Source organism: Paramormyrops kingsleyae, chromosome 12 (genome assembly GCF_048594095.1).
Source record: "Paramormyrops kingsleyae isolate MSU_618 chromosome 12, PKINGS_0.4, whole genome shotgun sequence".
Classification (NCBI taxonomy): Eukaryota; Metazoa; Chordata; class Actinopteri; order Osteoglossiformes; family Mormyridae; genus Paramormyrops; species Paramormyrops kingsleyae.
This window is the reverse complement of record NC_132808.1, coordinates 1,671,703-1,699,354: the sequence shown is the minus strand read 5'-3', so window position 1 is coordinate 1,699,354 and position 27,652 is coordinate 1,671,703. Positions and strand designations below refer to the sequence as shown.

Genomic DNA, 27,652 nt, shown 5'->3' with positions numbered 1-27,652 from the left:
TCAGAAAGATAACCAATCAGACTGTAGGGGAGGTGGGTCCAAGACATCTGACTGGTTGGTCCCACCTCTTCTAGTTGCTTGGACTCGCCTCTTCTACAATCTGAGTGACAATCGCTACATAGCAAGAAACACAGAGTTCCATTGTGTGTCATGTGGTAATACAAAGCCGAGCCCAAATTTTTCCCTTACAAAGGCAGATGGTTTTGGGCTTCGTTTAACCCAGTTCCACAGATAATAATAATAATACATTTTATTTATATAGCGCTTTTACTAGAATTCAAAGACGCCTTACAGAGAAAGTACACAGAAAACAGATTACACATTATACATATGGAAGGTTAAATGCCTTAGCAAAAAGAAAGGTTTTTAGCTTGGTTTTAAAATCTGAAACAGTGGTCAACAAACGGATGGCAGTAGGTAGTGCGTTCCAAAGGCGGGGAGCTAAACGGCAGAATGCACGGTCACCATAGCTATGTAATTTTGAAGGGGGGATGAGGGGAGAGCCAGTAGAAGAAGATCTAAGACTGCGGGGAGGCTGGTAGGGTAGAAACAAATCAGTAAGATATGATGGACCTTGATTATTAAGAGCTTTAAATGTCAGAAACAGCATTTTGAAGTAAATGTGCTCTTTTATGGGGAGCCAGTGCAGGCTCTGCAGAACGGGTGTGATGTGTTGATAGGAACGAGTGTGAGTAAGGAGGCGGGCAGCAGAGTTCTGAACTATCTGAAGTTTATGAAGAGATTTAGCAGAGATACCAGCGAGTAGTGAGTTACAGTAGTCAAGACGGTATGGCCTGATACGGGCAAAGTTACGAAGGTGAAAGTAAGCTGTTTTTACTATGCCACATAGCTGTGCGTCAAATGAGAGGGTTGGGTCAAAGGTGACACCAAGATTTCAGACCAGAGGAGATGGAGAGATGGTAGTGTGGTCCAATTTGAGGGTTATCGGGCTAATTTTGCAAAGTGTGGATTTTGTACCAAAGACAATTAGTTCAGTCTTATCGCTATTAAGTTTTAAAAAATTTTGGCTCATCCATAATTTCATTTCAGGTAGGCAGGTTTCTATATGTGCAAGTGGGAGCGTGTTTATGGATCTGGAGCTAACATAGATCTGGGTGTCGTCGGCGTAAAGATGAAAATTTAGATTAAAGCAGCGAATGGTCTGGCCTAGAGGGTGAATGTAAATGATGAAGAGCAGTGACCCCAGGACAGAGCCCTGGGGTATGCCACTTGTGACAGCTGATATGTCTGATGTCTGACCGGATAGGGTAATAAAATGTTTTCTGTCTGTGAGATAGGAAATAAACCAGTTAAGCGCTGCCCCACAAACTCCTAGATTGTGGAGTCTCTGGATAAGAATGGCATGTGAGACTATATCAAAGGCTGCGCTTAAATCGAGCAAAAGAAGGAGGTGTATGGCACCAGTATCAGTTGCAACTAACAGATCATTTAAAACTTTAACTAAAGCGGTTTCTGTGCTGTGGAATTGGCAAAAAACAGACTGAAGTGGTTCAAAGAGACTATTGTTTTGCAAGAAGGAAAGGAGCTGAGTATAAACTAAACGTTCCAGTGTTTTAGAAAAGAAAGGAAGATTAGAGATTGGGCGATAGCAAGGTTAGATAGGTCAAGGCTGGGCTTTTTAAGGACGGGGGTGACGGCTGCTACTTTGAAAGTGGTGGGAACTTGACTGTGGGCTAGGGATAAATTGAACAGGGTGCTCAGGAAGGGAACAAGCACCGAGAGACATTTCTTAGTTAGAGGTGTAGGAAGAGGGTCTAGTGAGCAAGTGGCAGAATTAGCAGCAGAGATTATGTCATGGACCTCAGACACATTGACAGACGAAAAGTTAGTCAGAGAGCTAGTTGGAGCTGGAACACTGCAAGGAGAAAAGAAGACTGGATTAGCATCTGAGTGGTTTCTGTCCAGAGAAGCAAAAATAGCAGAAATTTTGGAATCAAAAAACTGAAGGAAGGCATTGCAGCTTTCCGTAGTGGAAGAAATGTTATGGCCTGGGGGCTTGAATAATTTTCTGACAGTAGAGAACAGGATGTGTGGGTTCTTATTATTATTGTTTATGACACTAGAATAGTAAACAGATTTAGCATTTTGTAAGGCATCCTTGTAACAGGCCATATGTTCTTTGTATGCTTCAGCTTGGACAGAAAGGTGAGTTTTCTTGAGTAGTCACTCAAGTTCTGTTCCATGCAACACAGCTCAGGAGAATACCATGGGGCAGGGTTAGCAAAGGAGACCAGTTTGGTGTTCAAGGGGGCAACAAGGTCTAATTAGTCTGATAGGATTGTATTTAAATTGGAGACAAGATCATCTTGGGAGGAAGGGATACATTTCGTTGATAGAGCTGTAGAAATAACTTGAAACAGGACAGATGAGTCAACAGAGTTTGTGTTATGAAATGACATACTGTACACTGTTTCCCATGATGCTCTGTTCCCCACAGTGCTTTGTGTGCTTTGTATGCGGTATTCCGGTTGTTGTAGTTTTCTGATAATTTTCCAAACCCCGACGAATTAATCACTGCTATTAACCTATAAAGCACTGAATGGCCTTGCACCAGAATACCTTGGTGATCTGCTGACCTCATACAACCCTCCGCGCTTGCTTCGTTCTCAAGGCGCGGGATATCTGTTAGTACCTAGGGTAGAAAGAGCTACGGCAGGCTGCAGAGCTTTCTCCTATATATCTCTTCAGCTGTGGAATGGTCTTCCACCGGATGTGCGGGTTTCAGGCTCACTCTCAATATTCAAGTCTAGGCTAAAAACACACCTGTATAGTTTAGCTTATAGGGACACTAGTTCTAGCTCTAGCTAACTCCTCACTCCCAGTTAGACCTGTAGTGTGAGGTGTAGAGCTGGGTGGGGATCGGTGCCATTGGCTAAACTGAATTGATAGTGCTGTCACTCTAGCTTCTTAATCGCTTGTGGGATTGGACTGCTGACATTTCAGGGACTCCCCATGCCTGCATTCCCACCTGCCTCTCCCTCCTACTTATGCTGCCATAGCCATATCTGCCGGAACTTGCACATTGCACTTCATATTGCACTCATCTAACTTTTAGCACTGCCTATAGTCTCCCTTACTTTGACTAATTGCATATTTTATTTCCCCTACTGGAGACTTCAATCAAGATGTCCAGCATACCCTGAAACATGTGACGTCGCCACTACCAATGACGTCCGTGCATCCAGCTCGCCGTTCTGCCTGTGTCATCTTCCATGTATGACCCGCTCCCTGCCTTCTGGCTGCCTGCCGATTGGAGGGAGCGTTGGTACCGGCTTGTCATCTCCCCCATGCTCATCATTTGTGTCTCAAATTTTACTGTATTTGACTCTCCCTGCTGGCCCCTGGAGGATGGGCTCCCCCTTTGAGTCTGGTCCCTCACAAGGTTTCTTCCTTCTCGGGAGTTTTTCCTTGCCACTGTCGCCTACTGTATGGCTTACTCACTGGGGGCTTTGGGTGGGGATGCTGTAAAGCGCTTTGAGATGATGTAATGTTGTGATAATGCTCTATACAAAAATAAATTTGTTATTTATGAAGCTGACAAGTAAATAGCAGGGGAAAGAAAACCAGATGGTCTTGTGATCAGAGAGAGGGAAAACAGAGGAGCGAAGGTTGGAAATAGACAAACCAGAGGAGCACAGCGTGTCAAGTGTGTGGCCTTTACAGTGGGTAGGGAAAGACACATGCTGTGTAATGTGGTGGCAGTCAAGGAGTGAAAGGAAATGACCTGAGGTCTTGCAATCAGGTTGATCAACATGAATATTGACATCACCACAAAATTAGACATGAGGAGAAAGAGAGAGATATGATAAGGAGTTCAGACAGTTCAGAGAGAAATATGGAGCTACATTTTGGTGGACAGTAAATCACCAATACCATAACAGAACTGGGTAATCTAAACGCAAGATATTCAAACGATATAACCATGATAAGATTAACTTCCGTGATTCTGAGATTGTTCTTATAAATTACAGCAAGACCCCCACCAAGTCCCGTAGGACGAGGTTTACAGATGTAGCTAAAATTAGGGAGAGTAGATTGAGAGCATAGAAATCGCCTGGTAGCTACCAGGGGCCTGTTTCATAAAGCAGAATTACTTGCTTAGCCAGATAACTTGCCAGATTTAAGGTAGTTTGGGCTAAATGTAAGTTGATGAAAATAAGGTCTGTTTAGCCCAGACTACCTTAAATCTGACAAGTTATCTGGCTAATTAAGTAATCCTGCTTCGTGAAACAGGCCCCAGGTCTCAGAGAGAAAGAAGAAGTCAACATTGTTATCTATTATTAGTTTATGGAGTAGAAATGACTATAGTGGAAACGGAGCAAACATTCAAAAGTGCACAGTTTACAAGTTGTGGTTTGAGTGAAGTCTGGGGTAGAGTACAGAGATGGTTAAAATTAACAGCATGCTGGGTACAGGTAGTTGGTCGATGGTGAGTTGTCCAGAACGTGCAGATGTTGGTATTGTCATAGCAGTGAAAAGGCCTATAGTGCCTCGAGCTATGATGAATATAACGACGCCGGCGTAAAATGCCTGCTTGGCAAGCAGCGGAGGCAGCTTCTCTAGGGATTCGGTGGTTGCTATTAAGACATTTGAGGTCTGCGGCGGAGTACTTGTAAAATCGTGGAGCAGCTCGGAGAAGTGCAGTTGGCAGGGAAATTAAGTACTCGATGCAGGCTGCGAATATTTGCGACTGGAGGAGTCCAGTAGCAGCATTTCAAGTGGTACTGAATAGTAGGAGAAGCTTAGGCAAGTACACTCAGTTCAGTTAGTGCTGATCTGCCCCTGATGTCGGAGCCAATTACCAGAGAAGCCGACAGCGTGCGACGCTGAACACGGTAGACTGTTCCAGACGAAAACCAGAATCGCAACGACGAGAAAGAAAGCCTCACTCACCGAACTGCAAAGTTGCCCACCGAGCTCCAGTTGGAGAAGTGGAGACTTCTCCTCAGGACGAGGGTTAGGAGGGGGTGCAGTCCACAGACAGTGCGCCGCGCAGGAGGTCAGGGCATGTAGGCACATGAACAGAGGAAGAAATAGTCCAGGGGAGAAATCCAGAGATGCAAGGCAGACTCCAGGAGTAGCCAGTCTAGCGTATTTAAAAAATAAGTCCAGTGGAGATAGTCCAGAGAAGAGGCATCAACGACGACGTGCAATCATGCGGGACAAGCCAGAGGAATGAATGGAGGTTTCTTTGAATTGATCGTAGCAGCCAGAACAGTGGATCCGCGGAGAGTATTCAGACAAAAAGAAAAACTGACAATCACGATTTTCTAGATAAATAAACAAAAGACGAATTTAGACGCAGGGAGAAGCGGCAGCCAAGACAGACGCCAGCAGTGCTCTCACCCAGAAATGATGAATTGAACTGACACCTTTGCAAAAACAGCCCTTCACTGTGTTTTGTATTGTCCTTCAATTACCTACTATTCGATTAAACACCTGATTTCACTGAATGAAAGTGATTCATTTGGATTAATTAGACATAAAAAAATTGTGAGATTAATTCAACTATATTGTGTTCTCAGAACACAAAGATAATGCATCAACTTAAAAAGAGTGTTTCATTTTCAAAATACTCATTCTATTTGGGTGGAACCACTGTACATGATTCAACTGAGCTCATTCAAAGTGACTTTTTTCAGTGTAGTTGGTTGAAACAAAACCTTGGTCTGGATTTGTACTTTCTGGACCTAAACTTCCCACTTCTGTCTCTAATGGATGACTTATGTGTAACTTCCAGAGGTGTAAAGTTCAGGTCCAGAAACTACAAATCCAGAGCAAGGTTTTGTTTCAACCAACCAGCTGAGCACTCTGTGACTGTGATTCTTTATACTCACGGGGTTGGTTGAAACAAAACCTTGCTCTGGATTCGTACTTTCTGGATCTGAACTTTCCACCTCTGGTAACTTCCCTGATACTACATAGACAGTTAGGCAAATGTGAATTAGCTGGGATTTATTGCCATTGTCTATATGCAAAATTCCAGTAATTAGATGTTGCTTTCACCGTAAGAAATTATTAATGCATCAAAAAACATTTCATTATAAACAACCGGTGAAGGTAATTTACAGAAAAATTCAGTTAAATAACAGTCTCATAATGAGGATTCTGCTATCAAATAATGGCAGTGGTGGTCTGATGATTGCGGCTGGGTGCTTGTGATTGGAAGTTTGCTGGTTTGAATTCCCCAAACAGCATTGTACCATTCCCATGCACTGGTCCCTGGGTGCTAAATGATAGTGGCTCACCACTATGTTAAATGCTGAGGACACATTTCATTGTGGTGTGCCAACAATGACAATTTTTCACTTAACTAATATTGTTTGTTTGAAATTGAATGGGATTTGATGGACAATAACTGATAATTGGTTGTAAGTATTACTGAAAGAACTGGTTTATAGCATAATTGTCATGCTAGAAATTGTCAGCAGAAATACGGTGTTGAATTTACTGGTTTACACTGTAATTTTGTAACCTTTTTGGAACTGTAAACACTTCCAGGTAGAAGCCAGCATGAATAAAATACTGTAACCCTGTGAGGGGGCCTGAGCACATGGGAGATTCATCCCTTTCTAACTGTATCCCACCAGGCAGTTTAATAAATGTCAGGACATCAGCGTCTGCTCTCTCTCTTTCTCCTGCACCCCACACACCTGACTACTCCAAAAACAGTGCAGAGCAAAGGCAGGAAGCTCCAGTTACACTTGGACTTTTGCTTGGATATGGTCAAGTAAAGAAAATCAATGCAAATATAAAGGCACAAACATACCTTTTAATGGTTAAATATAAATAGAATTGTCATTATTTTCAGATGTAATTTTCTATTATGCTTAAGTGAATTTCTATTTGATCACAATATTTTATTCATGCTGGCTTCCACCTGGACGTGTTTACATTAGGGCATTTAAGTCCTTTGTTCCATGGATTTTGGGCCATGCATCAGAAGAAATCTCATCCATTTTATATCTAATACAGAAATTAACATAATAAAATGTATATAATACAACATTTCTATACAATGTTCTATGGTGTCTAAGGATTAAGAATATTTTTGTTTGTAAGCTATAGAAACGGACAGAGATAATTCAGAATTGGGAGTCGAAAAACAAAGGGCAGGCCTTCTGTCTAGGCATCAGGTCAATATCAGAAGCTGCCGAGCAAAGCAGTAATTGGATTTGGCTGAAGAGAAAGGATCCCAACTGGGCTGCAAAATGAGGAGCAAAGGGGTAAAAGCGGAGGAGAGCAGACTTGGGACGACAGATGTCACGGCTGATCCCTGAGGAGGTGTTGTGGGCCTATTAAAGAAACAGTGATGAAGCAGGATGCCCACCTGATGACCCCAATTACGTGACAATCCCATCCCCAATCAAGAAAGTGCCAGATATTGGGATTGTAACACCAAGTCCTATGAGCTGGACTGGCTCATTTTCTGATAAAATACACACATACTATTACTGAAACTGATATGTACTTTCTTCAAAGTGGTAACAAGTCAGCCGAATCGTGTTCAGTTAATATGAATCGAAAGCCAAATGAAGTTCTGAAGGTAATCCTTGCTTAATGAGTCCCCCTACAGGCGCAATCGCGTCATTGCATTCGGCTGCACAGTGTTTAAGGTGGACCGGAAAATACGAATAAGGAGCTGTGAATAAGGAGCCAACTTCAGCCTCGTCAAGCAAAGACACAACATGCAGAGAAACGAGTGGAAACACACTGAACAGCTTCGTCTGTAAACTTAACTCATTGTAGACCTCGTTTACCATAACTAATGGGGAATCACTAAATTACTATCTGAAATGGTGGGATGTAATCATTTCTTGTCTATCTATTTTCATGAAGATTATCTTGTTATTTGATTGTGCATACTGCAACTAGCTTGGTTAGTTACTGTAATAGAATTCACAATTCCGGGGTTGCCAACTCTCATGTGCCGTGACAGTCACACTTTCAGACTCACGCAGGACTCTCCCCCAAGAAAGCTTACGCCAAATCTATTATTCACATTCCATGTGCATGTGTGTGCAGACTTGTCTCAACCTGAAAATCTCACTTCAGCCAGCTGACAAAAGTTGGCAACCCTGCAATTAGCATCACACTGTGTTTGCTGTAAGGACAAAATGCTTATGAAGCCTGTAAAAAGGGGGGCCGACCTGGCATTTATTTGGGAAAACACCATAAAGTAAGTTAATCAGTTACCAGAAACTCAGAATCATTCCGTTCATAAACAGGGCTGCCAGAAAGTCCCTTTTATTGCTAAGAGATTCAATAAATCCCTTTTATTTACTTGTATGTGTCTCTAGGAGAAGATCTATTCACTATTTTATGTGGTTTGTGGTTGTGCCAGTGATGCTTTCAGTTGCGATGAGTTTATGAGAGAAGACAGGGTGCAGGAAAGTAACAGGGGCATCATAGCTGGACCCTGAGGTGAGGTCATTCATGGCGGAATTTCTTAATTTTTGCATGATTGTAATAATTCCTGCAAATTCAGCATATATAATGCATGACATTACCGCACTTAAACTGCCATATAGGTAAATATGAATATAAATGAAAATGGAAAGAATAATATCATTTTATCCTTAGTCCTATGTTAGTCTTCTGTTCCTATCTCTTATGTTAGACGGGTCGGTGCCAACCCGTGTCATAAATCAGCCATAAAATACCCTCAAAACAATTATTTATCATCCAATTTGTTTCTTACCTCTTGGTTACCTTGTTAGGCTTCCTAATCCATGAAATAATTTGTTTTAATATTTTTGGTGCGGTTTTCAGGACCTTTGTTTTGACAGCATACCACTTGTTTTTAATAAAAAAATAATGGTAAAATATACCTCAAGAGAATTATATAAATAAACTGAATTGGTCTAATCTTGCCTTACATGTATTGGAATGCCTTGCCTTGATTTTGTTTTAATTTATTTTGTTTAAATAGAAGTGATGCAGTACACAAATTTATGTGGTGCTTTTATGCATTTTAAACGTAAAAACGGGTTGGTGCCGACCCTAACACCACAGGAAGATTAAATATTGTGATTGTAGCAGCAATAATTTAGGAATAAAGAAACGAACATACACAGCACCACACAGTGATGTCACACCTCTGACCCTGATATACTCGCCTCCCCCAATGTTAATAACAAACCTACGCCCCTTGTTCCATATGTTTTAAGCCATATAACTGAAAGGCTCACTTGCCTGCTTCCTGTATTTCCACCCGTGTTTCACGTTGCTCCTGCTCTGTGTAAACCACACACTTGTACACTCCTGCATCTGCAGTCCTCACACCCTCAAGCAGCAGAGAGAAGTTGCCTTTGGGGATTTCCTGAGAGAAGAAGTGCGCTCTGCCCCTGTAGGCATCCCCCTGTGATTCAGGTCTGCTCTGACCCCCCTGGAATAGGTGCACGATGGTGTCTGAATCAGTCTTTCTCCAGTCCACCTCCAGCTCCTCCAAAGGCAGGGGTCTGTCCACGAAACAGGGCAGCAGTACAGCTCCTGTAAGCCGGGCTGTTAGAGGACCAGCAGAGCCGTGTAGCAGGAAACCTACGGCAGAATAAGAGATATAAAATAACTTTATGACAACAAAGTGTTAAATAATAAGAGCAGAACATACATTGCAATGCAGTTACTTGAATATTAGCTAAGCAAATATTGGTATAATAATTAGTACACCCAAAAGAAGAACAATTCAATTAAATTTCTTCAACATTATTATACAAGTTACCAGACACATAAAACTGTCTTCGAAATGTACATACCATCAGAGTTAATGACGAACTTGAACATGATCAAAATAGCGCTGAAAGTTTTGATTTGCATCACCACCTTTATTGTTGTACAAAGAATTGTTTCTATGATACAATGGGAAATTTCACTATATATATTTTCTTTTTTAATAAACAGCCTATATGCGCTTTTATTAACACAGTTACATCCCTACATGAAATGCCAGTTTTCTGGCCATACTTTTACTTTCAGTTCACACCTGGAGCTGAAACACGCCCAACACACCTGCATTACGGCAAAGGGTGGATTGCATGGCTGTTTTTCCCTGATCAAATGCAAATCACTTAAGTCATGCTTAAGTGACTGATTGTTAACTTAGATGAAACGTTTGTTATAACATGTACAAAAATATACAAAACCAAGAGGGTACAGAAAGCAGGTTTAGCGAGGAATCCCTAATTAATAGCTAAAACATGGGCAATTCCCAATTCAGAAGCCGACATTTTAACAAACATATAATTTCCATAATATTTCGCTTTTAAGTGGTCCGATCATTGGTGACATCACACAGATATAGTGTAACACCAGTGACTGTAACACTGTAACAGCGACATTCTGTTTAATTGCTGGTCCCTGGGGAGTAAGGTGAACTTCTGCAACTATTTATAATCAGTGATATAAAAGCTATATGGGATTATTTTAACAAAATTTCAAGGACCCAACCCTTATAGTGATGTGTATATGTTATGTGATGCCTGAGAAATAAAATAAAATGAGTATTCCTTCAGATGCTTCCTCTGTGATGACCCTTGACCCAAGGAAACAATTTAAAAGAGCAAGAACCACTATGTTAGAGTATGAGTCACAGTAACACCAATGACCAAAATCTCTGTGAAAAACGTATCTTTAAAATTAATTACGTATTTTAAGTGTAGTATAATGTTAATGATGGATATATGAAACATTGAACTCTTTTATATACAGTCATGTGAGAAAATTAGGACACCATATGAAAGCCTGTATATTTTAAAATACTGTATATTTGGACATGGATGGATATTTAATATCAATTTTAATGATACTGAGGGATCCAAATAATATAACTAAACAATAATAAATAAAAAATAAGGAAAGCCTTTGTAAAACTTTCTGTGAAATGTAATTTAAAAAGAATGCAATTTCTGGTGAGGAATAAATTAGGACACCCCCACATATTATCCCACTTAAAATGGTTAAAATCACACACAGGTGTATCACGTCAGGTGCACATGATCAGTACATCATTACCCAGCATTTTAAAGGAGCCTTGCCTTATTTAAATCTCAGATTTAGTTTGGTGTGCTACTGACTGTTGAAGTGTTGAAGTGAGTGCCATGGTGAGATCTAAAGAGCTGTCTGATGCCCTCAGAAAGAAGATTGTGGCCGCTTATGAGTCTGGTAAGGGATTTAAAAAGAATTTGACATCAGCCATTCCACCATCCGGAAAATCGTTTACAAGTGGAGGACATTCAAAACAACTGCCACCATGCCCAGGTCTGGCCGTCCAAGCAAATTCACCCCCAGAGCAGACCACAAGATGCTCAAAGTCATCAAAAATCCTAAAATGTCATCCCGGGAACTATAGCAGGCTCTGGCTACTGTCGATGCATGACTCTACTATCAGAAAGAGACTACACAAGTTTGACTTTCATGGGAGGTGTGCAAGGAGGAAAGCTTTGCTCTCTAAGAGAAACATTAAGGCCAGACTTAAGTTTGCCAGAGCGAATGTAAACAAAGACCATGACTTCTGGAATAATGTTCTTTGGACAGATCAGAAATTCAGCCTTCCAAGAAAATAACCTCATACCAACTGTGAAGCATGGAGGTGGCAGTATCTTGGTTTGGGGCTGCTTTGCTGCAGCAGGACCTGGCCAGCTCACCATCATACAATCCATCATGAATTCTGTCAGAGGGTGCCTGAAGAACATGTGAAATCATCTGTAAAAAAATTAAAGCTGAAGTGGAACTGGACACTGCAACATGACAATGACCCAAAGCATACCAGCAAATCCACCAAGGACTGGCTAAAAACTAAGAAGTGGAGAGTCCTGGAATGGCCAAGTCAGAGCCCTGATCTTAATCCCATTGAGATGCTGTGGGGTGACTTGAAACGGGCTGTACATGCAAGAAACCCCTCAAACATCTCAGCTGAAAAAATTCTGCATTGAGGAGTGGGGCAAACTTTCTTCTGATCGATGTCAGAGACTGGTAAAAGGCTACAAAAGACATCTCACTGAAGTTATATCAGCCAAAGGGGGCAACACTAGTTATTAGGGGGTAGGGTGTCCTAACTTTTTCCTCCATTAAAATACACATTTTTGTTCATATCTTTTTTTTGATGTGTAAAAAAATGTTAATTTTTGTTGTTTAATTGCAATTAAATCCATTCCCCCCCCCCAAATACATAAAAACATGATTGGACGTTGATATGTGAACATTTCTTAATAAAGAGCTGATTATTTCATGGGGTGTCCTAATTTTCTCACATGACTGTAATTAGTTATACTTTTTAAAAAATATTGTTTTATATGAATGGTTTCTCAAACTTTTACATTTGGTGGAGCCGATATTGGCAGACCCCCGCAAATGAGACCCCCGCAAATGAGAGTGTGTTCCTTATCTTTCACTATGAATCTGAGCATTACTGAGGCCAATTTGCTGTGTATGCAGAGTACAAGGACAAAACATATACCTAATGAAGACTGTAGGTCTGTTTCAGACATTATCTTTGAATCATATGGATCTGTTATATTTTTAGTGGAAGTTATGTTTAGTTGTGAAACTGTACCCTAAATAATGTTAGTCTTATTTTAAATGATGAGTTTAAAATCTTTTTTTCATCACCTGCTGTTATGATATGACTATTGCATGTGTAACCATTGTGATGTCACAATATACATCACACCCCCAACCCCCCCCTCAAAAAAAAAAATTAAAATTTGACCACCCCCATTTTAACACTGAACCCGCTTTCTGGATTACTTCCCACAAGGGAATTGGAATTTTCCATCCATTTTCAATTCGATTCCTAACTGGCTCCTAACTCTACACCCCAACTCTCAGCTCTGTATTGGTAACATCAGGTCTGCTTGTTTTGTTAGTAATTTTGTTAGTAAGACGTCTGTCTTTGTAACTCCTGATAACTTTCTCCAGTATACAGTTATGGCATTTGGACTAAAAATGCACCACCAGAACATTTCAAAGGTTAGTGAACACTGTATTAGCTAATGCTCCGAATTGTTGGGCATAACCGAATGACTTAGAGTTCACAGATTGGCCTGGTCCTTTAAAGCCTTTGAGAACAGTATTTAAAAGACTAACTAGTACCTAATTAAGCTAAAATCTCACCACTGTCTTAACCCTGTTCATGGCTTTTAGTGTCTCACTTTGGTTTTATCCAACCAGTCCGTCTGCAGCCTCACCTGTTACCCATCCTGAGCCTATGTTTGTGTCCCAGGGCTTCTCTCACTGGGTACAAAGCCAGGGTACACCCTGGGCAGGATGCCAGTGTCCTGCAGGTTAAATTCACACAAATGCACACACGTAATTATAACTTAGAGACACCAGTTTGGCTGACTGCGTGTCTTTGGACTGGTTGAACTGGTTATCTTTTGATTCTCATTGGGTGATTTTTTATTATGGCTACACAAGGCAAAGTCAAGTGATACACATTCAGTCACTTTACTGGCATCTGTGTCAAGTTTTGTTTTTCTTTCGCTGAAGAAAAATGCAACCAGAGCTGACACCCAATTCCTGTTGTCACTGTGAGAGAGTTTAGGTACTTTATCTTTCACAGTGGGGTAAATACAGAAACAGGTAGTCTAGCTTAATCACTACATGTCAGAATGAAAATGGAGGAGCTGAAGACTGTGAGCACTGAGCATTTATACAGAATGTTGGTAATAACACCATACATTTCAACACTGCAAACAACACTGCAAAGGTGATTCAGATAATCATCATTTGATATGCAGATATTTACTCAGGAAGGATTCTGGAATGTTGCCCTGAAACCAATTTTCTTGTGACTAACTTTCCAAGTAATACATTGTTTCACTATGCAGCATCTTTTCAAATGAAGTAAACAAGCTTTTATGTTAACAGATATTCTGAGGCAGATATGAAATGGTGACAAAGTTTCATGTATGAACAGCATAATATACAGAATTCAGTTCAGACGAAACAGGATAATCTGAAAGTCCCCATGATGCTCTTCCCAGGTTTATGCTGGTTTCAAGTAGAGTTACTGGTCCTTCCCAGTATGTGTCTGTAAACCAGCTGCACAAGCAATTTTTCATCTGCTACCCAGTAAAGTCAATGTCCTATTTTAACTTAGCCTGACAATGTTTAAATTACAGTGTAGTTGTAATAAATTAAAAATATGATTTAATTAAACATGTATTCCATGTAACCATTACATTTCCTGCCAACTCTGCCCTCTAGAGTTTATTTACCTGATCTGCAGTTAATGTGATTTATTAGGATCAGTGGGTAATGATGCCTCCATTTCCTGTTTGTCATGTGATCTCTGCATAAAGTGTCACTATTAGCTGAGACATTTCAAATGAGCAGTCTTTGTCAAGCAAGTAATGCAGGAAGCTACACACACAATGCAGGGAGCAACAAAGGACAGGGCACCAGCCCACAGCAGGGCACATACACTATTCACACCTATGGACAATTTGGCACCACCAATTCACCTTAACATGTCTTTGCACTGTGGGGCAGACTCCTGACTCAAACCCTAGTTCAGGAGGTGATACCAGTGCTGACCACTGGCGATCGTGCCACCCAGTATGTAACTGGACAAGAAGTAAGGACAAGGGATTTGCAAGACAAGTCTGACAAGATGTATGGATTGGTAATGAAATGTTCATTCTGTTGATATTGAACATTTGAAGTTTGATGATCAATTGCAATGTTTTTGTAATTTTTTTTAATAGAAATTAAAATGTCCATGCTATTAGAGGGACTACAAGGCAGGAAAATCGATTCTTGGTGCCCCCACCAGGTAAATTTCATCATCTGCACCCCCAGTTTTTTGTCAAGGTTGGATGTCACTAAATATTGGTATCGGGATCTGCATCTATAATACCAACCTTAGTACTGCATCAAATAGGATAAAAAGATGATAATTAGTGGCATCACCCCTTGGGGTGGCATGGTGGTTAATGGTGCCTCACACTTCTGGGACCTGGGTTCAAATCTCTGCCTGGGTTACATGTGTGTGGAGTTTACATGTTCTCCCCATGTCGTCGTGGGGTTTCTTCCTGGTGCTTTGGTTTCCCCCTACAGTCCAAAGACATGCTGAGACTAATTGAAATGACTAAGAACATGAGAACTATACAAACGAGAGGAGGCCATTCGGCCCATCGAGCTCGCTTGGGGAGAACTTAACTAATAGCTCAGAGTTGTTAAAATCTTATCTAGCTCTGATTTAAAGGAACCCAAGGATTCAGCTTGCACTACGTTATCAGGAAGACTATTCCATACTCTGACTACACGCTGTGTAAAGAAGTGCTTCCTTAAATCCAGTTTGAAATGTTCTCCCGCTAATTTCCACCTATGGCCACGAGTTCTTGTATTGGAACTAATGCTGAAGTAACTATTCGGTTGAACAGCATCCAAACCTGTTAGAATCTTATAGACCTGGATCATGTCCCCCCTCAGTCTCCTTTGCTTGAGGCTGAACAGATTTAGCTCAAATAACCTTTCCTCGTATGACATTCCTCTAAGACCAGGAATCATTCTTGTGGCCCTACGCTGCACCTTTTCTAAGGCCGCTATGTCCTTTTTAAGATATGGTGACCAAACCTGTACACAATATTCTAGGTGAGGTCTCACCAAGGAATTGTATAATCTTAGCATTACCTCCCTTGACTTAAACTCCACACACCTGGAGATGTACCCCAACATCCTATTGGCCTTTTTTATTGCTTCCCCACACTGGCGAGAATGAGACATGGAAGCATCAACATACACACCAAGGTCTTTCTCATAATCAGCTACCTTTATTTCAGTAGGTCCCATAAAATACCTGTACTTTATATTTCTGCTCCCTACATGGAGTACCTTACATTTGTCTATGTTAAATTTCATCTGCCAGGTGTCAGCCCAGTCACTAATTAAATTAAGATCCCGCTGTAGCTGCTGAGCCGCTAGTTCAGTATCTGCTACACCACCCACCTTGGTGTCATCTGCAAATTTCACCAGTTTACTGTATATATTGGTGTCTATATCATTTATGTAAATTAGGAACAAAAGTGGTCCTAAAATTGAACCCTGCGGTACCCCACTATGAACGCAGGCCCACTGTGACATCGAGCCTCTTATAACTACTCGCTGCTTCCTATCCGTTAACCAGTTATCAATCCAAGTCGCTACAGTTCCTAAAATACCTGTCGCTTTGAGTTTAAGTGAGAGCCTCTTGTGGGGAACAACATCAAAAGCCTTTTGGAAATCTAAATAGATGACATCATAGGCCTTCTTATCATCAACTTCCTGAGTAGCTTCCTCAAAAAACTCCAACAGATTTGTTAAACAGGATCTACCTCTCCTAAATCCATGCTGGCTATCCCTCAAAATGTTATTTGAGTCCAGGTAATCTACCATTTTCTCTTTGATTATAGCCTCCATAACTTTACCAGTTATACAAGTTAGACTGATTGGCCTATAGTTTGACAAATTACTTCTATCCCCTTTTTTGAAAATGGGCGTTATGTTGGCATGCTTCCAATCAGAAGGTACCACACCTTCAGATAAGGATTTTTGAAACAGTAATGTTAAGGGTCGGCAAATAATATCCCTCATCTCTTTTAACACTATAGGTAAGATGCCATCAGGGCCCTGTGATTTATTTATTTTGAGCTTAGCTAGGCTTTGCAAAACATCAGCTTCAGTTATATATATATTAGTTATAGACGATGTTGAATTAGTAATAAGAACTGGTAAGTTACTAGTGTCCTCGACAGTGAATACCCGTGCAAAACTATCATTGAACTCATTTACTATGTCAATGTCGTTTTCAATTATAAGACCCTTACTATCCTGCAGATTAGTAATTTCAGCTTTTAGAGCTCTTTTAGAGTTAAAATACTGGAAGAAACTTTTAACGTCATCCTTAGCCTCCAATGCGATCTTCCTTTCGACATTCCTTTTAGCTCGTCTAATGTCATTTTTTAATTCAGCCTGTAGATTTAGATACTCTTGCTTTATTATGTCATCATCAGTTATTTTCCATCTCTGGAACAAAGCCCTTTTCCTCCTTACTTTATACTTTATGTCCCTATTAAACCACCTAGGTTGCAATTTCCTAGATTTATTCTTGCTAGAAACAGGTATGAAGTCCTCTTGTACTTGCAATAATGTGCTTTTAAAAAATTCCCATGCCTCTTCAACAGTTTTGTTATTTAACTCCATCCAGTTCACGGTTTCTAGTTTTAATCTCATACAATTGAAGTTAGCCTTCCTAACATTATATATTTTTGATTTGGACTTTGCTCTTCGGGCACTAAACTTAACCTCAAATTTAACCATGTTCAATGTCAAGTGTCAAGTGGTTCTAAAACATCTAATTTACCAATCCTGTCCTGGTTATTAGACAAAACAAGATCAAGAATGGCATCTCCCCTGGTAGGGGTGTTAACAAACTGAGTAAAAAAACAATCCTGTACTAATTCCACCATCTCAAGTTCATTTTCAGAAGAGCCAGCAACAATGTCCCACTGTATCCCCGGTAGATTAAAATCACCCATAACTACCACATCATTTTTATTGCTCATAATCCTAATATCACTGTATAACAATCTGCTTTCCTCAGCAGCTACATTGGGTGCTCTGTAACAAACACCGACAATTAGGCTATTTGAGTTTGTAGCATCTAATTTTACCCATATAGCTTCCGTACTTTTACTTATATCAGTAAGCTCCCTTGCCTGCAAGATTTCCTTTACATATACTGCAACACCACCTCCCTTCTTACCTATACGGTCTTTACGGAACAATGTATCCTCAGAAACGCGCTTTTCCTGTAGGGATTTAACTGCGTTAGTAAAAGCGCATATATAGGCCTATGCTGTTCATAAAAAAAGAAAATACATGGCAAAATTAGTCCGTCACAGAAACAGTTATTAGTGTAAGAATAAAGGTTGTAATGCAGATCAAAAGTTTCAACATTATTTTGATTTTGTTAAAGTGCGTCGTTAACTCTGATGGTATGTACTTTTTAAACACAGTTTTATGTGTCTGCTAACTCGTATAATAATGTTGAAGAAATGTAATTGAGTTGTTCTTGTTCTGGGTGTACTAATTAATGTACCAGTATTTTCTTACCAAATATTCAAGTAACTGTGTTGCAATACATATTTCGCGCTTCTTATTTAATGCTTTCTGGTCATAAAGTGATTTTATCTCTTATCCCTGTGGTAGGTTTCCTGCTACACGGCTCTGCTGGTCCTCTAACAGCCCGGCTGGGAGGAGCTGTACTGCTGCCCTGCTTCGTGGACACACCCCTGCCTTTGGAGGAGCTGGAGGTGGACTGGAGAAGGACTGATTCAGACATCATCGTGCACCTATTCCAGGATGGTCAGAGCAGACCTGAATCACAGGGGGACGCCTACAGGGACAGAGCCCACTTCTTCTCTCAGGAAATCCCCAAAGGCAACTTCTCTCTGCTGCTTGAGGGTGTGAGGACTGCAGATGCAGGAGTGTACAAGTGTGTGGTTTATACAGAGCAGGAGCAACGTGAAACACGGTTGGAAATACAGGAAGCAGGCAAGTGAGCCTTTCTGTTTTATGGCTTAAGACACATGGACCCAGGGGCGTAGATTTCTTATTAACATTGGGGGAGGCGAGTATACAGTATATGTCGGGGTCAGATGTGTCACGTCACTGTGTGGTGCTATTTACGTTCGTCTTTTTATTCGTAAAGTATTGCTGCTTCAGTCACAATATATAAAGTGATATTTATTTTTCCATTTTTATTTTTATTCATCTTCACCTACATGACACTGTAAGTGCGGCAATGTCCCGCATTATATTTGCTGAATTTTCGAGAATTATTAAAATCATGCACAAATCGCGAGATTCCACCACGAATGTCAGGCCATGTAGCCTACTATTGAAAAATGACCTCACCTCAGGCTCCACTATGATGCCCCTGTCCCTCTCCTGAACCCTGTCTTCTCTCATAAACACATCGTAACCGAAAGAATCACTAGCACAACCACAAACCACATAAAATAGCGACTAGGAGATCTTCTCCTAGAGACCCATATAAATAAATATAGGGGATTTATTGACTCTCTTAGCAATTAAAGGGACTTTTTGACAGCACTGTTTATGAACTGAATGATTCTGAGTTAATGGTAACTATACCTCATTGGCCATGTTAATTCAAGAGAAGTTAAAGACAAAAAACATTTTCTATTGCATTCCACCATTTTAGATAATCTGTTAGTGATTACCCATTGGTTATGATAAATGAGGTCTGCAATGAGTTAAGTGTACAGACAAAGCTGTTCAGTGCGTTTCCACTCGCCGCTCTGTATGTTGTCTCTTTGCCTGCCAAGGCTTAAATTGGTTCCTCATTTGCATCTGCTTATTCAGATTTTCTGGTCCAACTTAAACGCTGCGCAGCTAAATGCAATGATGCGGGGGACTCATTTAGCGAGGCTTTCAGAACTTCATTTGGATTTCAATTAGTATTAACTGAACATGATAAAGTACATATCTGGGCAGTTTCAGTAACAGTATGTGTGTACTTTATTAGAAAATGAGTCAGTCGGGCTCATAGGACTTGATGTTACAATCCCTATATCCAGCACTTTCTTGATGTGTTGAATGAGGATGCGATTGTCACTTCATTGGGGTCATCAGGCGCTACGCTTCATCTGGGTTTCATCGATGGGCCCACGACATCTACAGGGCTCAACAGCAACACCCGGCGTCTTAGAGCATTAGAGCATTTAAATCCGTTGTTCCATGGATTTGGAGTCATGAATCAAAAGAAATGACATTAATTTGATACTACCTTACGGCCACAGCTCCGGTCAGCCGCCTCCACAATGGAGGCGCGGAACATGGCCCATTCGGACTCAATGTCCCCCGCCTCCCCCGGGACATGGGAAAAGTTCTGCCGGAGGTAGGAGTTGAAACTCCTCCTGACAGGGGATTCAGCCAGACGTTCCCAGCAGACCCTCACTATACGTTTGGGCCTGCCAGGCCTGGCCGGCTTCCTCCCCCACCAGCGGAGCCAACCCACCACCAGGTAGTGATCAGTTGACAGCTCCGCCCCTCTCTTCACCCGAGTGTCCAAGACATGCGGCCGCAAGTCCGACGACACGACTACAAAGTCGATCATCGAACTGCGACCTAGGGTGTCCTGGTGCCAAGTGCACATATGAACACCCTTATGCCTGAACATGGTGTTCATTATAGACAATTCGTGGCGAGCACAGAAGTCCAACAACAGAACACCACTCGGGTTCAGATCGGGGGGGCCGTTCCTCCCAATCACGCCACTCCAGGTCTCACTGTCATTGCCCACGTGAGCATTGAAGTCCCCCAGTAGAACAAGAGAGTCCCCGGAAGGAATGCTCTCCAACACCCCTTCCAGAGACTCTAAAAAGGGTGGGTACTCTGAACTGCCGCTCGGCGCATATGCGCAAACAACAGTCAGAACCCGTCCCCCCACCCGAAGGCGAAGGGAGGCTACCCTCTTGTCCACCGCGGTAAACCCCAATGTACAGGCGCCCAGCCAGGGGGCAATAAGTATGGCCACCCCCGCTCGGCGCCTCTCCCCGCAGGCAACTCCAGAGTGGAATAGGGTCCAACCACCTTCAAGGAGACTGGTTCCAGAGCCCAAGCCGTGCGTCGAGGTGAGCCCGACTATGTCTAGCCGGAATTTCTCAACCTCGCGCACCAGCTCAGGCTCCTTCCCCATCAGAGAGGTGACATTCCATGTCCCAAGAGCTAGCTTCTGCAGCCGAGGATCAGACCGCCAAGGTCCCCGCCTTCGACCACTGCCCAGCTCACAATGCACCCGACCCCTATGGCCCCTCCTACGGGTGGTGAGCCCATTGGAAGGGGGACCCCCATGGGTATAGGCCTGGCCACCAGGCGCTCGCCATCGAGCCCCACCCCCAGGCCTGGCTCCAGGGGGGGGCCCCAGTGACCTGCGTCCGGGCAAGGGAAAACGTGTTTCCAATATTTTCTTCATCATATGGGGTCTTTTGAGCCGAACTTCGTCTGGTTCCTCACCCCGGACCTGTTTGCCTTGGGTGAACCTACCAGGGGCATAAAGCCCCAGGCAACTTAGCTCCTGGGATCACTGGAACACGCAAACCCCTCCACCACGATAAGGTGTCGGCTCCAGGAGGGATTGTTTTGACTGAAGGGGCTGTTTTGTCTTTTTTTTGACGTCTAATGAACGTCTAGTGTTGACGTCCATGGGACCTCCGTCAATATAATAAAAATAACAAAACAAAATATTTCTATACAATGTTCTATAGTATGTGTAAGGCTAAAGAATATTTTTGTTCATCTACAGAATAATATGCTATAGAGATGGACAGAGATACTTCAGAATTGGGAGCATGGCTGGATCTAGAAGTGGACGGGAGGGGGGGCAATGCCCACCCAAATTTCTGCCCTGCCCACCCAATTGGTCAACTTTAGCCTACGCCATCTGAATCACATTTATTTCATTCTTCCCATCAGATATTCTTCTGCAGAGCGCTTGTAGTAGCCAATGAAAGTGGAGGAGGAATGTTACCATATTCTTATTAAAGCTTCTTGTTAAAATGTATCTTTTCCCACTGCGCAAAGTGACGTCAGAAATACGTCTTTTATATGTCGTTTTTGGACGTCCAATTTTGGTCCACTGAAGGGGTTGTTTTGTAACGCCAGGCGACGTCTTTTTTTTGACGTCTAATGAACGTCTAGTGTTGACGTCCATGGGACCTCCGTGTATGGACTATTTATAGTCCAAATGTGGTCGCTGTGGCCGTTTTTTCAACGTCAAACTTAGACTCATTTTAGACATCGTTTTTATACTGCTTCTATAGGCTCTGTAGTCCCATGTTTCCAGAGGGTGGAGGACATATTTTCTATAGGCCACCAGTTAATTGTTAGCTTTGTTTACACCTTTGTATGCGTCTCCAGTTATCTGTGGCTGAGACAATCAAATGAACTTATTGGAAAATGATCTGGAACAGTATGCCACCTTCTGAAATGGGACTAGATCATATTCCAATAACTTAATTTGACTGTCTCAGATAACTGGAGACGCATACAAAGTTGTAGTGCATTTCCAGTTCAAACTACCTGTTAAACTACAGTAAAATTAACTGGTTCTGAAAACATGTCCTCCACCCTCTTGAAACATGGGTAAGTTATACACGTGATTTATTTGTAAACCTAACTCAATTCCCCCATTTAAACCTCGATTAAAAAATACTAATAATAATAAAACAAACAGGGCTGCTGGTTGTATATGTATATTTATTTCAGAAAGAACATGAGGAAAAACAATTCTTGTTCAAAGTCCTATATGTTGGGCTTATCAGTCCTGACTGAATCCTCCACCTCCATGTCTTTGAGGAGCATGTTTGAGGTGTTCTGAAACATTCATCTTAATGAATTCTTCAGTGGCGGCCTCATCAAATGTCATGACTCCTTCTGCACAAGCAGAAAAAGACAAATGATTTAGATATATGCAAAGGCGATCTGCATTCACACACACCCAACATTTGCGAAAATGTTTCCTGTTCATCAACTACCATTAATGAATTAATACAAAACCATCTCAGCAACTGATGATAGCCATGGTAGACAGTTGGCATAGTTTTTTTAAATATCAGCAGGGAAGGCAATATTTTGTGTAAAGTCATTATTTACAGATTGGTCAACATGAAACTTGGGCTGACCTTGTATAGCTCGATAAACTTTTGTTCCTTCCAAAGGCTTTTTGCCCCTTTTTCCTTTGCCCTTCATATTAAACTTTGCCATCAGGCCGTTAGTGTCTTCACTAACGGCCTATAGAAAAACAAATTTCAATTAATGTGAAGGATATATGTAGGAATAAAATTACACATGTAATAAACCCTTTATAATAGTTAATCAGTGGGTGGTCCTCCTTTTATCCCTCTACTAATCCCCTTGTCAATCACAGCTGGTCTATAATCTCACAATGCATTTGGTTGTGAACTTGTCAGAATAGGTAAAAACTAAGTGAAAACACATGTTCAGAAAGAAGGCACATGAAAACATGCAGTCTAGTCCACACCCAGGAAAAAAAAAATTGTTGTAGATACCTGTCCAACACTTTCTGGACACAGTCCTTGGAGTTCCGCCCACCGATTTTTGAAATTTGCCGCACCTGTTGGAATAAGTTCATAATAAAGTTGACTGACAATTCCCAGAGGAATGTCTTGATGCATGCTCAATCATTCAGGTAAGGAAATCCCAAAAAGTTGATTCTGTTCATCTGGATATAGCGTTTTCAGTGGGAGAAATGTGTCCTCACTCATCCAAGTGACTTCTTCAGTATCAGACTTCTTCAGTCTTCAGTCTCAGACTGGACGTAGCATTTCAGTGGGAGAAACCTTTTGTCAGATGAAGTGAATCAACTTTTTGGGATTCCCAGAGGAATTTAACAGTGTGCGAGTGCACTGCATTGTTTTATACTAGGCTATCCATTACTTTTAGACTTGTAAAACCTATACCAGGGTATTGAAGGCCTGTGCATCAGAGAGTTGTTGCTCCTGTAATTCAAAATCCTCCATGGTGTCAATCCTCCGAATATGGACAGCTGAAGAGGCAGGCTGTGTTTCCTTCAGGCGATGGCGAATGTCTACCAGTAAAGTCAGGACCTTTTTTTGGTACACTGAAATAAACACATTTGTTGATGATTACAATGGTTACCTCTAATTAGAATAGCAAGGTTAGCTAGGTCACAAGTGTTTTTGTAATCAGATTCAGTGTTTGTTATTAGTACAGTAGTGTTGCAGGAAGAAACATAAAAGTCCAAACAAATGTCAGACATGATGAAAACCAAGCCACAGCTATAATTAAAAAGCAGTTTCTGTGGACAGAGAGAACAGTGCAGTAAAAAAGAAGGTGGTACTATTAAGTCTCTCTCTTGCTCAGTGTCCGGTCATCTCACACTGCTAATAGATCAATACTTACCATCCCAAGGTAATGGGAAAGTCCATCTCCCACTCTCAGTCACTGCATCTGCACCACAGAAAATCTGTTTTAGAAGTTACCAAATGATAAAACTTTCAACAGATTTATTAGAAGAGAAATAATAAATCTGCAATACTGTAACGATTACAGATACATCTGTTAAATTCACTGAATTGAAAAGGGCAAGTTAATATTATCACCTGAATAGCAAAATAATCCTGTTTGACTGTAGTGTGAACGCAGCCGACAACTCACCATGCGAAGGTCTGTCATATGGGGGGCTGCTAAGATCACTGTACCGTGATCTTTCACCATGTCTGGATCTGGCCAGGGGCCCGGAGACATCATTACTGAATCGGTCATCACATCTAGAGGCATCACTGTGGCATGACCTGTCATGTCAAGTCAAAGTCAAAGTCAAAGTCAGCTTTATTGTCAATTCCTTCTCATGCACTGGACATGCAAAGGAATCGAAATTGCGTTTCTCACTGTCCCATGCGCAGACAAGACAAAAGACATGACAGGATAGGACAAACAGTGAAGTGCACAAGCACAACAAAAAACACATCCTAAGTACTGAGTAACAGTATATAAAGTGTATAAAGTATAAAGTGCAGGCAGCTTAAGGCATATACCGTTGGTACTGAGAGAGATATATAAAGTGTTTCCAGTTTTGTAAAAGTGTTTCTGTGCAGAGAAATTCAATAATAGTAGTGCTAGTAATAGTAATAGCAGCTGTAATAGTAATAGTAATAATAATGATGATACAACAATAATAATATAATAATAATATAATAATAATAATAATAATAATAATAGTAGTAGCCGATTGTGCAATTTGTATACTTCAGAGGTAGTTCAGAGGTAGTTTCAGTCGGGGGAGAGAGTTTAGTAGTCTCACAGCCTGGTGGATGAAGCTGTTGCTGAGTCTGGTAGTGCGGGAGCGGAGGCTCCTATATCTCCTTCCAGAGGGCAGGGGGCTGAACAGTTCGTGTGCAGGGTGGCTTGCATCGCTCACAATTGTGATGGCTTTTCGGGTGAGGCGGGTGGTGTATATATCTTTCAGGGAGGGGAGTGGTGCACCAATGATCCTCTCAGCTGTGCTCACAATGCGCTGTAGGGCTTTCCTGTTGTATTCAGTGCAGCTCCCACCCCACACAGTGATGCAGCTGGAAAGGACGCTCTCAATGGTTCCTCTGTAAAAGATGGTCATGATGGGTGGTGGAGCTCTTGCCTTCTTGAGTTTGCGCAGGAAGTAGAGGCGCTGCTGGGTTTTCTTTGCCAGTGTTGCAGTGTTGGTTGTCCAGGAGAGGTCTTCACTGATGTGCACCCCCAGGAATTTGGTGCTCCTTACTCTCTCCACAGCAGCACCGTCGATGGTCAGTGGCAGATGTTGGGTGTGGTCTCTCTGGAAGTTGACAACAATCTCCTTGGTCTTGCTTACATTCAGCAGGAGGTTGTTGTTCTTGCACCATGTGGTCAGAAGATCGACCTCTTCCCTGTAGCAAGTCTCATTGCCCTTGGTGATGAGCCCCACCAGAGTTGTGTCGTCCGCAAACTTCACAAGGTGATTGGAGCTGTAGGTTGGTGTGCAGTCGTGTGTCAGCAGGCTGAAGAGCAGAGGACTGAGCACACAGCCTTGTGGGACTCCTGTGCTCAGAGTGATGCTGCTCGAGGTGTTGTTGCCGACGCGTACTGCCTGTGACCTTTGGCTGAGAAAGTCTAGCAGCCAGTTGCAGAGGGAGGTGCTGAGGCCCAGTTTGGCAAGTTTGCAGATGAGTTGTTGTGGTATTATGGTGTTGAATGCTGAACTGAAATCTAAGAACAGCATTCTCACATATGAATCTTTCCTGTCCAGGTGAGTGAGAGCTGGGTGGAGGACAGAGCAGATTGCATCCTCTGTGGATCGTTTAGCTCTGTAAGCGAACTGGAAGGGGTCCAGGGTGGGGGAGAGGATGGATTTGATGTGTGACATGACTAGCCGTTCGAAGCACTTCATAATGATGGGCGTCAGTGCCACAGGACGGTAGTCATTGAAGCAGGATGGTGATGATTTCTTTGGCACAGGTATGATGGTGGCAGCTTTGAAACATGATGGTACAATGGCTTGCTTCAGGGAGGTGTTAAAGATGTTTGTAAAGACATCCTTCAGCTCCTCTGCACAGTCCTTCAGCACTCTACCAGGGATGTTGTCTGGTCCTGCTGCTTTCCGGGTGTTGATGGTGGAGAAAGTCTTTCCCACGCTGGCAGCAGACAGGTACAGAGTCTGGTCATGCGGAGGCAGTGGGGTTTTCTGTGGTCGGGTGTTGTTATTTGCTTCAAAGCGTGCAAAGAAGTTGTTCAGGTTATTTAGCAGAGAGGTGTCGCTCTCACAGCTCCGTGGCGCTGGCTTGTAGTCCGTGATGGCCTGAATGCCCTGCCATAGGCTCTGTGTATCTCTGCTGTTCCTGAAATGGGAGGTTATCTGGTGTGTGTACTCTTTTTTTGCTTTCCTGATGCCCCGAGACAGGTTTGCTCTTGCTGTTCTCAGGTCAGATTCATCCCCCGTTCTGAAGGCGTTGTCTCTGGTCCTCAGCAACCGGTGGACTTCCCCTGTCAGCCATGGCTTCTGGTTAGCCCGAGTGGTGATGCTTTTCATGTGGGTCACATCATCGATGCATTTAGTAATGTAGGAGATCACTGTCTGTGTACTCCTCGATATCTGTGCTGTTGTAAGTGGCTGACTGTACAAGATACAAGATATTTGTCACATACGGTTATACAAAGTAATACTGCAGTGATATGACTGTGTGCCTCAAACCTTCTCTGTGCCGTGACCCGTCATGTCTGGACCTGATGGTGTGGCTGGAACCATCACTGTGCCAGGACTTGGATTTGGACCTGGACCTGTTTCTGTAGATATTACTGTGTCTGGACCCGATGGTGTGGCTGGAACCATCACTGTGCCAGGACTTGGATTTGGACCTGGATCTGTTTCTGGAGATATTGGTGTGGCTGGAACCATCACTGTGGCAGGACTTGGACCTGGATCTGTTTCTGGAGATATCACTGTGTCTGGACCTGATGCTGGATCCCCTGCTGGACCTAGTATCATTTAAATTTAATCACTTGGCCATACCTTTATGACAGACAACATGCCATTTTAACACTGGAACAGTCTAACCCCTACTGGTTGGCCAAAAATAAGGGCTAGAGACCAACCAGTAGAATCCAGCCACAAATGATGCTGTGCCTTGTCCTTCTTTACCTGGAGCGATAGTCATCCCTCACACGACCTCTTGCTGCATGTTGAGATCCTGAAAAACAAAAAGAATGTTCTTACATTTCATAAGGCCTGATAAAATACAAAAGTGACTGTTTAAAGTGTGATGCGATGAATACTCACTGGGTGTTGATAGGTCTCTGCGCTGAGGTGATGTGCTTGCATCTGGAGATAAGAAAAAACAAAGAATATTCAGATGTACAATTGTTGAAATTAAACAAAACGGTAAGCACTGGCACACTCTGCTACTCTATAGGCCCTTTCACATAGGACGGCATGTACTGCGCTGACCGCTAGCTAGCGAAGGACCCAAAATTTGTGTTGCGCTGGCCGCTGCACTCTGCTTGTACGTCTTTTTTTTTTTTGCAGCCGCTCTACGTGTACTAGATGCTCCTGCTCCTTGTCATTTCAAAACATGCA

The 27,652-nt window shown here is 42.2% G+C and overlaps 2 protein-coding genes across 7 annotated transcripts in view; one reads left to right on the top strand and one right to left on the bottom strand.

The window, feature by feature from the left end:
• Window positions 1-10,199, bottom strand: part of LOC111856222 (uncharacterized) — a 90,617-nt gene extending 80,418 nt beyond the window's left edge. For 3 of the 6 annotated variants that reach the window (XM_072718500.1, XM_072718503.1, XM_072718502.1), the window contains exons 1-2: window positions 9,777-10,192; window positions 9,217-9,561 (exon numbers count right to left, since the gene is read on the bottom strand). In XM_072718500.1, the coding sequence (XP_072574601.1) occupies window positions 9,217-9,561; window positions 9,777-9,837 (406 nt within the window). In that variant the 5' untranslated portion in view covers window positions 9,838-10,192. Of the gene's footprint in view, window positions 1-4,914; window positions 5,615-9,216; window positions 9,562-9,776 lie in introns of those variants that run through there. The other 3 variants (XM_072718504.1, XM_072718501.1, XM_072718505.1) reach the window with 3 other exon arrangements.
• Window positions 10,200-17,822: 7,623 nt separating this feature from the next.
• Window positions 17,823-27,652, top strand: part of LOC111838117 (butyrophilin subfamily 2 member A1-like) — a 39,907-nt gene continuing 30,077 nt past the window's right edge. The window contains exons 1-2 of the mRNA XM_072718499.1: window positions 17,823-17,996; window positions 18,211-18,555. Of these exons, the coding sequence (XP_072574600.1) occupies window positions 17,936-17,996; window positions 18,211-18,555 (406 nt within the window). The 5' untranslated portion in view covers window positions 17,823-17,935. The remainder of the gene's footprint in view (window positions 17,997-18,210; window positions 18,556-27,652) is intronic.